Genomic DNA, 12441 nt, shown 5'->3' with positions numbered 1-12441 from the left:
AGTCTAAATTTGAGCCTAAAAAGAGATAGTTGTTGTAGAATTTGTGAAGTTTCTGCCTTACTATAAATGAACAATATAAGCAGCATCTCCCACTACAATCAGTTTTCCTTTCATTTAAAGAAAGCTTGTTAAGAAGGTTGACCATTTATACTGTCCTCTTGAGGAAATGTCTACATATTACAGCAAGAAACCCTGATTAGCTGCTTGTATTCTTACATTTTGATTTCAATAAAAAACAGCCAATTTTTTTTTTCACCAGGATACATAAATTTCAGTGAACCAGGAGGAGGGGGGAGGAATCTCCTCATTACTTGACACTTATTTCTGCACCATCCAGTTTTACCCCCTTAGAAACTTAAAAAATAACTTCTGCTGTGTAATAGGTTGTTAGATCAATGGCTCCAGTGCTAAAGGTAGCAAGTCACTGTGCTACATTGCCCTTAATACCCTTGCATATAACATTCAGTTAAAAAACAACCTGAAGTTACTTGTTTTCCTTTAAGTTTCCCTTAATATTTAACTAATTATTAAGGAGGAGGCAGTGTTTACTTACCGTTTCCTGGAGTATCTGTCAAATTGCAGTAGATGCAGTAGAAATTTGTATTTTTATCTCAAATTTGCATGTGGGACAGAACTGCTCCTTGGTCTTTTACCTTCAGTCTGTTTGCAAAAGACTAGAGAGCAGAAGTCATATGGAAAGCTATCTCTATGAGTGTATCTGCTATTGCATTGCAGATTATGCTGTTGCATAACACTCTGCAGGATACTCTATATAGAATATACTCAGTATATTCTTCAGACTTAGACTTTTGCATATCTTGGCTGTAGGCAAAACTGAAAATTACTGGATTCTATTTCACAGAATCACAGAATCATTAAAGTTGGAAAAGATTTCCAAGATCATTGAGTGTAACCTCCAACTGTCACTACCCTGCCAAATAACTCATAGCACTAGGTGTCATTTCTTAAATACTTCCACAGATGGTGACTCCAGCACTTCCATGGGCAGTCCATTCCAACGCTTGACAATCCTTTCAGTGAAGGAAGTCCTCCTGATGTTCAACCCAAACCGCCCTGGGCACAGCTTGAGGCCATTTCATCTTGTCCTGTTACTTCTTAGCTGGGAGAAGAGGCCAAACCCCACCTCCTCTTCTCCAGCCTGAACAGGGCCAACTCAATCAGCTGCTCCTCATAGGACTTGTGCTCCAGACTCTTCACCAACTCCATTGTCCCTCCCTGGACATGCTCCATGTCCTTCTGGAGTAAAGGGCCCAAAACTGAACACAGGATCTGAAGTGCAGCCTCACCCATGCTGAGTATACTGGGACAAGCCCTGCCCTGCTCACCACACTGTTGCTGGTACAGGCCAAGCTGCCACTGGCCTTCTTGGCCACCTGGGCTCACAGTCAGTCACTGTCAGCAGCAGCCCCAGGTCCTTCTCCTGTGGGTAAAAGTGGCTTTGCAGCCACTCTGCCTCAGCCCGTGGCATTGCCAGTGGCTATTCTGCATGAACTAAAAACTGGAGGTAGGCTATGACCACTGAACTTCTGAAATCAATATGCCTTCCAAACCTACATAAAAACAGAACAATTCAGTAATGGATGAAGAATATGTATGGATACCATTACCTGAGGCATATGCTGTCTTTGCTAGTCTTCCAATTACAGTACACATTTTTATAGACAGACCTGCTGTAATAGCAGCAAGTTAGAAAAGCACAGTAGAGTTTTGGAGTGCAAGGTTCTTTTTAGAAAATGTCTTTGGATTTCCAGCTTCTTAAACAAGAGGTTTTTAATGCTTTTCCACTTAATGTTTGAGTTGACAATGTCAGAAACCCGCTTTGGTTGAGTAGCATATAAAGTAACTTTCAAACAATGTATGATACCTCATCCTAGATGACTTATAACAAAGCTTTTTGTTTAAACTGAGGTCTTAGCCTAAGCCTTGTATAAATTCCCTTCCTCAATTACTTTAACCATAACAAGACTTGGTTTTAAAAAAATAATCTGAAGTTAGCCTGATGAACAAGAAGAGAATCAGACTCCCAGAAATCATACAACCCAGCACTCATTTGTAGACAAGTGTTGCTTATGTTTTAGGATTAAACCAAGTTATGTTTAATGAAAGTACAATATAACATTTAGATCCCCTTAGTAGAGGTAGAAAGCCAGTGTTTTAATCTAATCCATTCAGATCAGAAATACTGATACCAGATACTGATTTATTGCTATTAGTGATAACCAAATTTGAGAGCTTATACTGTCAGCAAAGTAGCATGAATACAGTTGCAATCTCCAATATTCAGAGTAAAACATATCCACATCTGTAGTAAGACAATAGCAGATTCTACCATGAATCTGCTGCTTCTTGTAAACATTGTATTTGTGCAGATGTTTAATTTCTAAAGTCATGAAAGGCAAGGTTAGTAGCAGAAAACACATCCAGTTTCACATTCGGCAATATAAGAACCCTGCTCTTCAAGGACAACTAAAAACCTAGCAGCACATTTCAAACAATATTACTTTTTTTTTCTTAATTACCCACCCTTCAAAGTCCCTCCCCCCCAAATCAAACAAAACCAACAAAAATCCGACACGAAAAATAAAGTGCAGTACCCAGAAAAATAAGTGTCAAGAAAATAGCCGTGTTTGCTTCTTTGGGAAAAAAAAAAAAAAAAAAAGAAAAAAAGAAAAAAGAGTACTTTGCCTCAGTCTTAGAAGCACTATAATGTGTCCATCATTTTGGATTCTTCTTCATCTCTTTGTATCACAGAGTTGAAACTGCAGTCATCTGTGTTTATGGAACCTTGTAGATCTCCTGTGTTCTGCAACAGATGAAAAATTAACAGTTTAATGCTCTGTAATTGTATAGATAGAGGGAGAAACAGAGAGAGAGAAACAAAGACTGTTTGCATTGGCCATCTCATGATGAGACAAATTTACAATAGAAAGGAAGTAAGGTCTGAAAACATCATCAACCAGTATTATGTCACTGTGTCAAGAATTTTTAAAATTTGCTAGCTTGTATTTGGTATTAATATTTCTAGCACCTAACTGCACATTTATATAAAATTCAGCTGTTTGATCTACCTCTGAGAGGTACTTTAATCAATTTTTTTTCAAACAAGTACTTTCAATTGTGACTCCTTTCCTAATACATAATTTTTGACAATCTTTTAAGTTATTTCTTCATTCTAAAACGTGGCCATAACTGGAACTGCAAAAAACACCTAACTATACCCTTTTATCACTAAGGGAGACTTTCCTTAGACTTGACTTCTCTTGCCCAGAGAAGCTGCAGGGTCCCTGGCAGTGTTCATGGCCAGACTGGATGGGGCTGTCTGGCCTATGAGAGGTGTCCCTGCCATGGCAGGGAGTTTGGAACTAGATGATCTTTAGGCTCCGCTCCAACTCAAACCATTCTGTGATTCTGTAACTTACTTGACTGATCCCACGACTTTATACTGCTTGTGGTGATGACTGGGAATACAGCTCTACAATCTGATCAGTTTTATCATGCAGTGTTTATTTTAGGCATGAAAATGTAAAGGCAATGAACAAACATATACTTTTGACCTTATGCTGATACTGTGAATTCCAGCAAGTAAAAATAAAGCCCATAAATGCCTTGTGTATTAATAGCACTGCATGATATATCCCAAGCATTAGCAATTCAAGAAATAATCCTCTTTATATCTCAGAAAGGTACAACTTCTCTAGGTAGTATCTAGTCCTGCTTCAGTTAAATTAAATTTTGGAAATAATAAACCTACCTGTAAAAAAGATGTCCACTCTCCCACACAACCAGGATTGACATTGAGATCATGGAGTAACATAGTTTGGAAGCCATGTGACTGTGACCAGATTCTCACTCTTGTCTTGAATGCCTCAAGTTCATTTTTAAAGGCCTCAAAGTAGCCTTCTCCTGTCTGCAAAGAGAAAAATTAAATATTTGTTCTGTAGCCACATATACTTTTGAATTGTAAGCTTACACAGTGCTGAAAGAAATCCATGTAGTAATGACCTTTTGGGGAATAACAACTATGAACAACTCAGGAATAATGTTAGTCAATTTAAAATTACGTTTCACGCAGATTTCTTTTTAAGACAATCTGTAGCATTTATATGCCTAAGTAGCTGATTTATCTGAGAACATGTAAACTAAATCCAGTTTTAGCCTGCAAGTTATTCCAACTCAGAAGGTATCCTTACAACAGGTGCTTGTTGTAGCCCTTTGGTCAAAAGTAAAGCACAAACTAACTCACATTTTAACTACTCTTGTTTAGGCATTATTAAGATCTATTAAGAGTTTTGAACAACTGAACACAGTCTACAGCAAATCACAGTTTCAGTTTTCCCACCTTTTTCCTGCAAAGCTCTGCATTGTCCTATTTCAATCATGAGAAAGGGACACTATTTATATAGCTGCCTCACTATAAGCGGCAGATGAAATGGGGAAGTTTTGACAATATATAACTACACTTTGAAAACATTTATTAGCCAATAGTCAGACCAGTTTAAAACTGGTGTTTGCTGTTGTTATTTAGTTATTACTTTTCTGTAACACACCTGTTCTGCCCCTGCTGCATCTTGCTTTCCACCTACAACAAGCAAAATCCACTAAGCTTTCATTTGCAGAACCAGAATTATAATAAAGTATTCTGTCTAGAAAATAATTGCTATCAAAACACTTTCCCATAAGCCTACATCAATCAAAAAACTATGTTTAGCCTCACATGGTTGGGAAGAAATCCTCTTTAAAACACTTCCATCGTATCAAGAGTTTCTCACATTATTACCCAAGCTGACTTACTTTGGCTTTTTGGAAAAAGAGACGAAAACATCCTCTTGGATCCACATTGCAGCTTCTGGCAATTTCTATAATAAACTGCATTACAACTGCTTGATGTGCTACTTGCTCCATCAGAGCTCTTTTCTGAAAAAAAGAAAAAAAAAGTTGAAGTTTTGATTTAAAGAAATTTCCTGAGATTTCTAAAATTCAGCAGAATTTCCTCTTGTTCCAATTCCTAAGCAGATGTGAAGTGATGCTTACAGAAGCAAGAGGACTCACAATTAGCTATATCTAGACATAAATGTGACAATGCACTATCAATAAAGTAGAAAGGGCTGGAAGAACAGTTAAACAGCTAATGAAGTTGGTCACCTTTCTACTGCAAATCGGACAATGTGTGCTTCCAAAGATTTAAACATCTTCATACCTGTTCAGCTTCTAGATGAAAACACCACAACATGAGATACCTAGATGTTTCTTCACATACAAGGTATGGGTGATCAGACAAAAACCTTTGACTATCATCCCATCTGCTCAGCATGCCTAATAAGAGAAACACAGTTAAGATATTCTAAACAGATAAATGCTTTAATGCAACAAGGAAGTTACCTGCATTGACAGCAAGTATACATAACTTGGCAATTGACTAGCCTCAGAATAATAGCATGCAGCTAAATTTGGGGGTTTTATTTATGCATCTAACCAATGCTGAAAGAGCATTACTAGAAGACATAATTAGTCTTTGAAGATAGTAAAAGTAGATTATAACAGTCATGCACTTCTAGTAATGCTGATAATTTATTTTTAATAATTATCTAACAAAGTGATGTATGTATTTGTTAGTTACAACACCAAATAGTTTAGAAAGTTTATGGACAGAGGTTTATATTAAGTGATTCTAACACAAATCCTCTAAATGTTTGCATAGAAAAATGCAAAGAACAGAACCTGTAATCTGTCAAAAATTAAAGTGCTTCTAATATATAGTTTGCTAGATTTTTAGATAATTCAAATTACTTATACAAACAGCTTGACGTCAAAACACAAACCCACACCAGTAATGGAAAGTTAATCAGAACTTTGAATGGTGGTATCATGGCAGTACCTTCAGGTAACAAGCTGAATGTAAAAATCAGAACTCAATACTCATAGCACTTCTAAAGTCATCCTTCAAGTATCTCTGACAGTCATTATTGGCAACGGGTACCAGATGTACAGCTTCACTCGTCCATCAGCACATATTATAACTGGGCTAAAGACAATTCAATGATAATGACCTGAGCTAATCTTAATTGTAGCAAACAAATGCTGAAAGAGAGAAAGCAACTGGTATTTCTTTTTACTGTTTTCAAGTTATTCTGTGTAAGTTCTTCATTGCTTTGAAGCCAGAGGAGGATCCATGCAATATAGCAAAGTCCACACTGCCCCTTGGCAGCAGCTAGCATGGAACAAGTGACTTCAGAAGGCATTAATGTACTGTGGCTTTCTACAGTGGACTTATGTCCACTTATCAAAAATTAAAATACTAACATGGCTTTGAACTTAGGAAATATAAAAAAAATTACCTTCTGTAATAAGGTTGCTTCTTTAACAGTCTAATTTGAATTTAGACAAAGAGTAATTTTGCCCAACTCTCAGCTAGGAAGCCTACAACATAGCCTCTTCTTTTTTTACCTGCTGAAATGCACAGCAGAAGAGATGTTTTCTAATTCCAATATCATTACACTGAACAGTTAAGATACTTAAGAGAACCTGTGCCTATTACAGCTATTTGCATACTCTTGACAGTGTTGTGCCATAACTCGATACTTGAAACATTTGCTAAGGCTAACAGGGCTCAAGGCCCTTTCTTTAAAACAGCTTTAAACCCCTCAGAAGCCAAAAAAATTAGTAAAAACAACTTCGTAAGAACAACTGAATTCTGCCAATCTAGTCTTATTCTTGATTGTTCCAGAATTCCAAATATGGCTATACTATACTACAGCATGAAACCAGCCTGAATGGCAATTCAGAGAACCATAAAAATTTTAGATTATGGTACAAGATCAGCTTTGTGCTCAATCAGGTTTAACAATTTTGACAGGGCTATAGCGACACCTAGAGGATAACTAAGTGTAGTTTTAAACACACAATTGTGAGCATACATACTCTTGGTGTAGGTGTTAAAAAACATGTCAATTTAAGCAGCCATTACGCTTATACATTAACAGGTGACAGAAAATCATTTAATAAAACATTTAACTTAAGCTCCTTTAAAAAAAGGAGAGAGCCATGGACTACCCATGCATTTTTATATACACGACTTATGTGTCCAGGAATGTCCCTGCCTTTTCCCACTGGTGTGGAATACCCCTGGAGTCCTGATAAAATAGAACTGAACAGTCTGTCATTTAGGTCTTTTTTTAGGTAATTTATTAGCATTCATTATGTACAAGAAGGAGCAAACCAACACAAATTCTGCAGGAACCACAAGATGTTGGAAAAACAGACTCACCGAAGTGTCTTATCTTTTGTTCATGTTTTTGCATAAGTGGTTCAGACACAGCCTCATCTTCAATTTCTTTTCTTTTTTGATTAATAAAACTCTGAGGAAGAGAAAGATTGTACTATCACATAAACTCCACACATACTGTTTAGTGATATAAAGGAGTTATTATACATTAATATGTTACTATCTAAATGGCTATGTTCTAAGTTTAGAGTTGTATAATATTTGAGCAAGTTTTTTTTCAGAAAGTGTTGCACGTAGTAACAGAATTTCAAAGTTTCCTTATAGTCTCTGAAAAACTTCTGTTTTCATATAGGAACTCACTGATTTGTTAGTCATGAGAATCATGTACATTGCAGCCTGGATAAGATAAATCAATGAAATTAGGAGATGTGATAGTGATGCCAAACTGATTTTGCTTTTATATATTCTTCATGTTTATTTGTAGCTCTGTAACTTATTATTGTATAACTATATAGATTCATAGCTAGAATTTTACCCACTTGTTAGCAAGAATAACAAAACACATTCCTAAAAGCTCAAATCCTCATCTAGTTTCTTTTGAGACCAAGGACAACACTCTCTCATAAAGAACTAGAGAGGAACAGGGGCTTCAGAAGAAAAGTCAAACCAAGTGAGGGAATTACCTCAACATCTGTGTTTCTAATTGGGCATTCTTGTCAATTATGCTAATTTGCTATACTTACAAAGCTGTAGTTGCTCTATGTCACTCACACGTGCACCTCCAATGCATTTTTCAGCACGTATTTCAGTGTGTTGTGCACCTGAAGGGACCCTTCATAAAAAGCTAACTACATTTATCACCTGACTGTGTCTGGCTTGTGACTTTACGGCTCTGAAAAGTCAATGATAGCTGTTGAAATTAAATTGTGAAATCAATGATGAGATCCCACTATTAAAAAAAGTTCATGCTAAATAATTTGTATTACAGTAGACAGTATTACAGGCAAACTAACAGTTTCATATTCTGGGTTGGATGGGACATTTAAAGACCACAGAGTTTTAACCCTCCCTGCCCAGGCAAGAACATTTTCCACTGGACTAGGCTACTCCAAGACCAATCCAATCTGACCTCTGCTGCTTCTAGGGATTGGGTATCTACAGCTTCCCTAGGCAATCTGTTCCAGTGTCTTGATACCCTAACAATAAAAACATCTTCCTTATATCCAATCTAAACCTATTATTTTTCAGTTTAAAGCCATTCCCTCTTGTCCTGTCAGCACAGCCTGTGATAAAGTGTTTTTCTCCATCTTTCTTATAAGGCCCTTTCAAATACAGGCAGGTTCCATGAAGGTAAATTAGGGCTCCCTGGAGCCTTCTCTTCTTCAAGCTGAACAACCCCAGCTCTCCCAGCCTTTCCTCATAGGAAAGATGCTCCAGCCCTCTGATCAGCTCTGCAGTGCTCCTCTGGAGCTGCTCCAATGGGAGTCCTTCTTGTACTGGGGACCCCAGAACTGGGTGTGTTGCTTTGGGGGGCGAGTCTCAGGGCAGCAGAGGGGCAGAATCCCCTCCCTGGCCCTGCTGCCCACCCTGCTCTGGATGCAGCCCAGGACACGTGTGGCTCTCTGGGCTGGGAGTGCCCATGGCTGGGTCATGTCCACCCTGTCACCACCAGCACCTGAGCCCTTCTCAGCAGGGCTGCTCTGGTCCATTAATCCCCAGCCTGTGTTGGTATCAGGGGATTGCTCTGACTCAGGTGTGGCACTTGATTTAGTAAACCTCATGAGATTCCCATGGACACACTTCTCCAGCATGTCCAGGTCCCTCTGGAAGGCTTCCCTCAGGTCTGATAACTGCAGCACTCAGCTTGATATCATCTGCAAACTTGCTGAGAGTGCACTCCATCTGTCCCTTTAATTTTAATGAAGACATTAAATAACACTGGTCCCACTACAGACCCCTGAAGGACACCACTGGCCCCTGGTGTCCATTGGGACTCTGAGCCACTGGCCACTATCCTTTGCATGCCACCAACCAACCACTTCCTTATCCACCTAACAGTTCACTCATCAAATCCATCTCTCTCCAGTTTAAGAGAGAAGGATGCCATAGGAGACGACATGAAAGGCTTTGTAGAAGTCCAGATAAATGACAACTGTAACCCTTCACCCATCCACTGATGCTGTCACCTCATAATAGGTCACTGATAAGGCCACAGAATTGGTCTGGCTGGACCTGCCCTTGGTGCAGCTGTGCTGAATGTCCCAAATCACCTCCCGGTCCTACCTGAGCACAGCTCCTAGAAAGGTCTATTCCATGACCTTCCCAGGCACAGAGGTGAGTGACATATTGTGGTTTTGTGCTGTACAAGACACAGAAGACACTCAGAGACTGGTAACAACCGGAATGAACAAAAGAGGCTAGCACTTGCTTCCATGCACAACAATGTAGGTCATACCTTATTAAAAACTTCTTTACTAACAGGATCTGTGTTCCATAGATTCTGTCGTTCCCTCTGGTTTAGTGCTTCTTCTTTTCTTCTCCACTCTTCCTCTCTCCATCTCAACTCAGCAGCTTCAGTCCTTGCTTGAGCAGACTCCTGATCACAGGATTCTGAATTATGCAGTGCTAAACTACCAAATTTTTGCTGGGCTTCTGCTAGGTTCCATGTGCATTCTACAGAGTGCTTCACAAACTCTCTTTCTTTTTGGCAGGCTAATTCAATCCCTTGGCTGTATGTCTGTGAAGAAAATCAGACATGCTATTTATGGAGAGAAAATTGTTGATTTACAGTTTCTATAGAAGCAGACTAGCCTAAATCTCAAAGCTAATAATAATGTACCTGGAAGGCACCTTAGATATGCAGCATTATAATAGCAGAAGTGATGAAGCATGGCAATGTATAGCTATGTCTTCTACAAAGAGATTTCCAATTCAAGTCACTTTATTAAGTGTATTTGCAAAATCATGGATCACTTGCTATCAGTAATAGTCTCTAGATTGTAAAAATACTTTTGAGACAGCTGAAATCCCTCTGGCTATCTTAATCCCTCTGGAACATTAGCAGCAGTCAAGTGTGAGAATACTCTGAATATACACTTCTGAAAAGAAAGTATTGGGCTTATGTTGTCAGATCACAACAGTAAAGTAACTGCTGCTGCCTGCATTTCAGTATTAGTACCTAAACAAATGGCCAACATCTTCTCTTGAACTGACACAGGAAGTGGTATTTAAGTTATAAAGTGGCCAAGGCCCAGCACAAACACATGGTCCTTAAGAACAAATCTGTTGAGGATGTCACCACTCACAGCTGGGAGAGAAAAGGGACACCTTAAGCAACGCTATTTATATTATTTCCAGGTGTGTGCTCAGAATTCACACTCAGTAATATGACAAGCCTTTCCCACCAGGAGGGAAGAAAAATGCATCCATTTGCATTAGTTCCTCAGCCTTCCACTGCCACGTTATGAAATCTGCAGTGCTGATAGCCTCTGGCAGGGGCACACGAAGGACAATTTGCGAAAGACTATCTCAAAGAAACTTTAACGCAAGTAAACCAAACTTATTGTCCCAACTTTGTTTGAGAATTATAGCATTTTTATTTCCGCAGTAACAAGAAGAAAATTCCACCGTTGGAAAAGTAATGTAATGGCAGCTGCTTTCGAGACCACACCGAATTCCTTACAACGCGTTTATAAATCGCCTCCTCGCCCTGGCCAACAGAGAGAGAAGCACACCGCCTCCTTGGGCACGGGGACGCTGGGATAACTCCAAGCCAGCTCCTTCCGCATCGCCTGCCCGCGCTGGAGCTCTCACCGGGGCGGCCCGCCTGACCCCACCTGTGCCCGCGGGCCCCCAGAGCCCCGCCGGGCGCTCCCGTCCCGACACGGTGACGCCGCTCCCGCCGCCCCTCCGCGGGCCGCGCCGCCCGGCGCCGACCCACCCCGCGCTCCAGGCGGCGCGAGGGGCCGGGGCTGCGGGGCACGGGCGTACCTGCACCTCCGGCACGCGCTGGCGGACGGCGGCAGCCTGCGCCCGCTCCTCGTCCTCCTCCTCCGGGGCGCCGCCGTCCCGGGAGCGCGGCGGCCACAGCGCCATGCCCGCTGCCGTCCCGGCGGCGCGACCCGTTCGCCGGAACTGGGCTGGCGACACTTCCGCCGATGGCAGCGCGGCCGGCAGCGCCCGCCCTCGGCGCGTCGGGCGGAGCGAACGGCGGGCGCGCCCCGGGGCGGCAGCGAAGGCGGCGGGCGGGGCGGGGCGGGCCCTGCCCTGCCGCCGGTCCGCCTCCGCCCCCGCTCCTCCCCTGAGCCGGCCTGCCGCGGCCCGGGCCCGTGCGTCCGCCCTCCTCCCTGCCCTCGGCGCTGTCTCTGGGCCTGCCGCTGCCCCTGTCCCCGTGCCTTTCCCTGACCCTGCCTTTTCCGTGCCGATGGAAGGCCGCTCACGTTCCTGCAGGCTGCCGCACGGCGCCGGCGAACTACCACGTGTGTGTGTGTCTGTGTGTCTATGTGTCTGTGTGTCCATACGGTCCTTCAGGCCCTAGAGCTCCTGCGGTGCTGCCTAGCGTGTTTTAATAGTTTGGCTCTCGTCTGGGAATAATGAGGCCATACCTTTGAGATAGCACCCGTGTAAAGACTGAAATGTGCCCTCGTTGTCGCCCTGCTTTCTTAGCCATGGATTGGCTATTTAGCTCCAAACAGGAGGTGCTGGCTGATTCCTTGCAGGTTGCAGATGTAAAGTCTGCAAGAAAAGTACGCCAGGAAAACTTTAGGTTACATGGAAAGGTAGGTGACCTGTTGCTGTGTGTTGTTTATATAAGAAAGGGATTACTGCTGTGGCAGTATGTTGGTCCCAACAGTTCTCATCAGATAGAAGAGAAAAAAAAAGTTTTTTAAGTAAATCATTTTCTTGTAATCAAATGTTTCTGTGTAATGCTAAGGCCTATGAAATTTAGTCCCTCTTACACGGGATGATAAAAGTCAAAAATACAGAATGAGAGAACTCCCAATGATAGCTCTTAACCTGGCATTTTGATTGCCAGTAATAAAGGGCAGTGAGTCCATTCTGAGATAGGGTCCTGCAGACTTGGACAGGTGCATGTGCCTAAGACTAGACCAAGGAGTTTCATGTGGAAGTACCCTTTTCTTAAGGTTATGTTTCCTGGTGTGTTTCTCGCCGAGAAACCAAATTATATCTCAGTTTGT

The 12441-nt window shown here is 41.5% G+C and overlaps 1 protein-coding gene across 1 annotated transcript; it reads right to left on the bottom strand.

Moving 5' to 3' along the window:
• Positions 1–2088: 2088 nt before the first annotated feature.
• Positions 2089–11393, bottom strand: CDC37L1 (cell division cycle 37 like 1, HSP90 cochaperone). Its single transcript, XM_064405184.1, has 7 exons — positions 11234–11393; positions 9699–9980; positions 7286–7376; positions 5219–5334; positions 4813–4935; positions 3773–3928; positions 2089–2824 (listed from the first exon to the last, which is right to left on the bottom strand). Exons 1-7 carry the CDS (start codon positions 11336–11338, stop codon positions 2723–2725), a joined length of 975 nt encoding a protein of 324 aa, XP_064261254.1. The 5' UTR covers positions 11339–11393; the 3' UTR covers positions 2089–2722.
• Between the last annotated feature and the right edge of the window lie 1048 nt (positions 11394–12441).

The sequence above is a fragment of the Passer domesticus genome, chromosome Z (assembly GCF_036417665.1).
Source record: "Passer domesticus isolate bPasDom1 chromosome Z, bPasDom1.hap1, whole genome shotgun sequence".
In the NCBI taxonomy this organism is placed as follows: Eukaryota; Metazoa; Chordata; class Aves; order Passeriformes; family Passeridae; genus Passer; species Passer domesticus.
Note: the sequence above shows the minus strand (reverse complement) of the source record. Positions and strands in the feature narration are given on the sequence as shown.

What these genes read in the sequence shown, in the direction of transcription:
- CDC37L1 (XM_064405184.1), bottom strand. Translation starts at nt 11,338, where the DNA reads ATGGCGCTGTGGCCGCCGCGCTCCCGGGACGGCGGCGCCCCGGAGGAG. An exon ending in AGCGCGTGCCGGAGGTGCAG is followed by an intron (nt 9,981 to 11,233) that starts GTACGCCCGTGC and finishes TTTTCTTCACAG; the next exon opens with ACATACAGCCAAGGGATTGA. An exon ending in ACAAAAGATAAGACACTTCG is followed by an intron (nt 5,335 to 7,285) that starts GTGAGTCTGTTT and finishes TTCTCTTATTAG; the next exon opens with GCATGCTGAGCAGATGGGAT.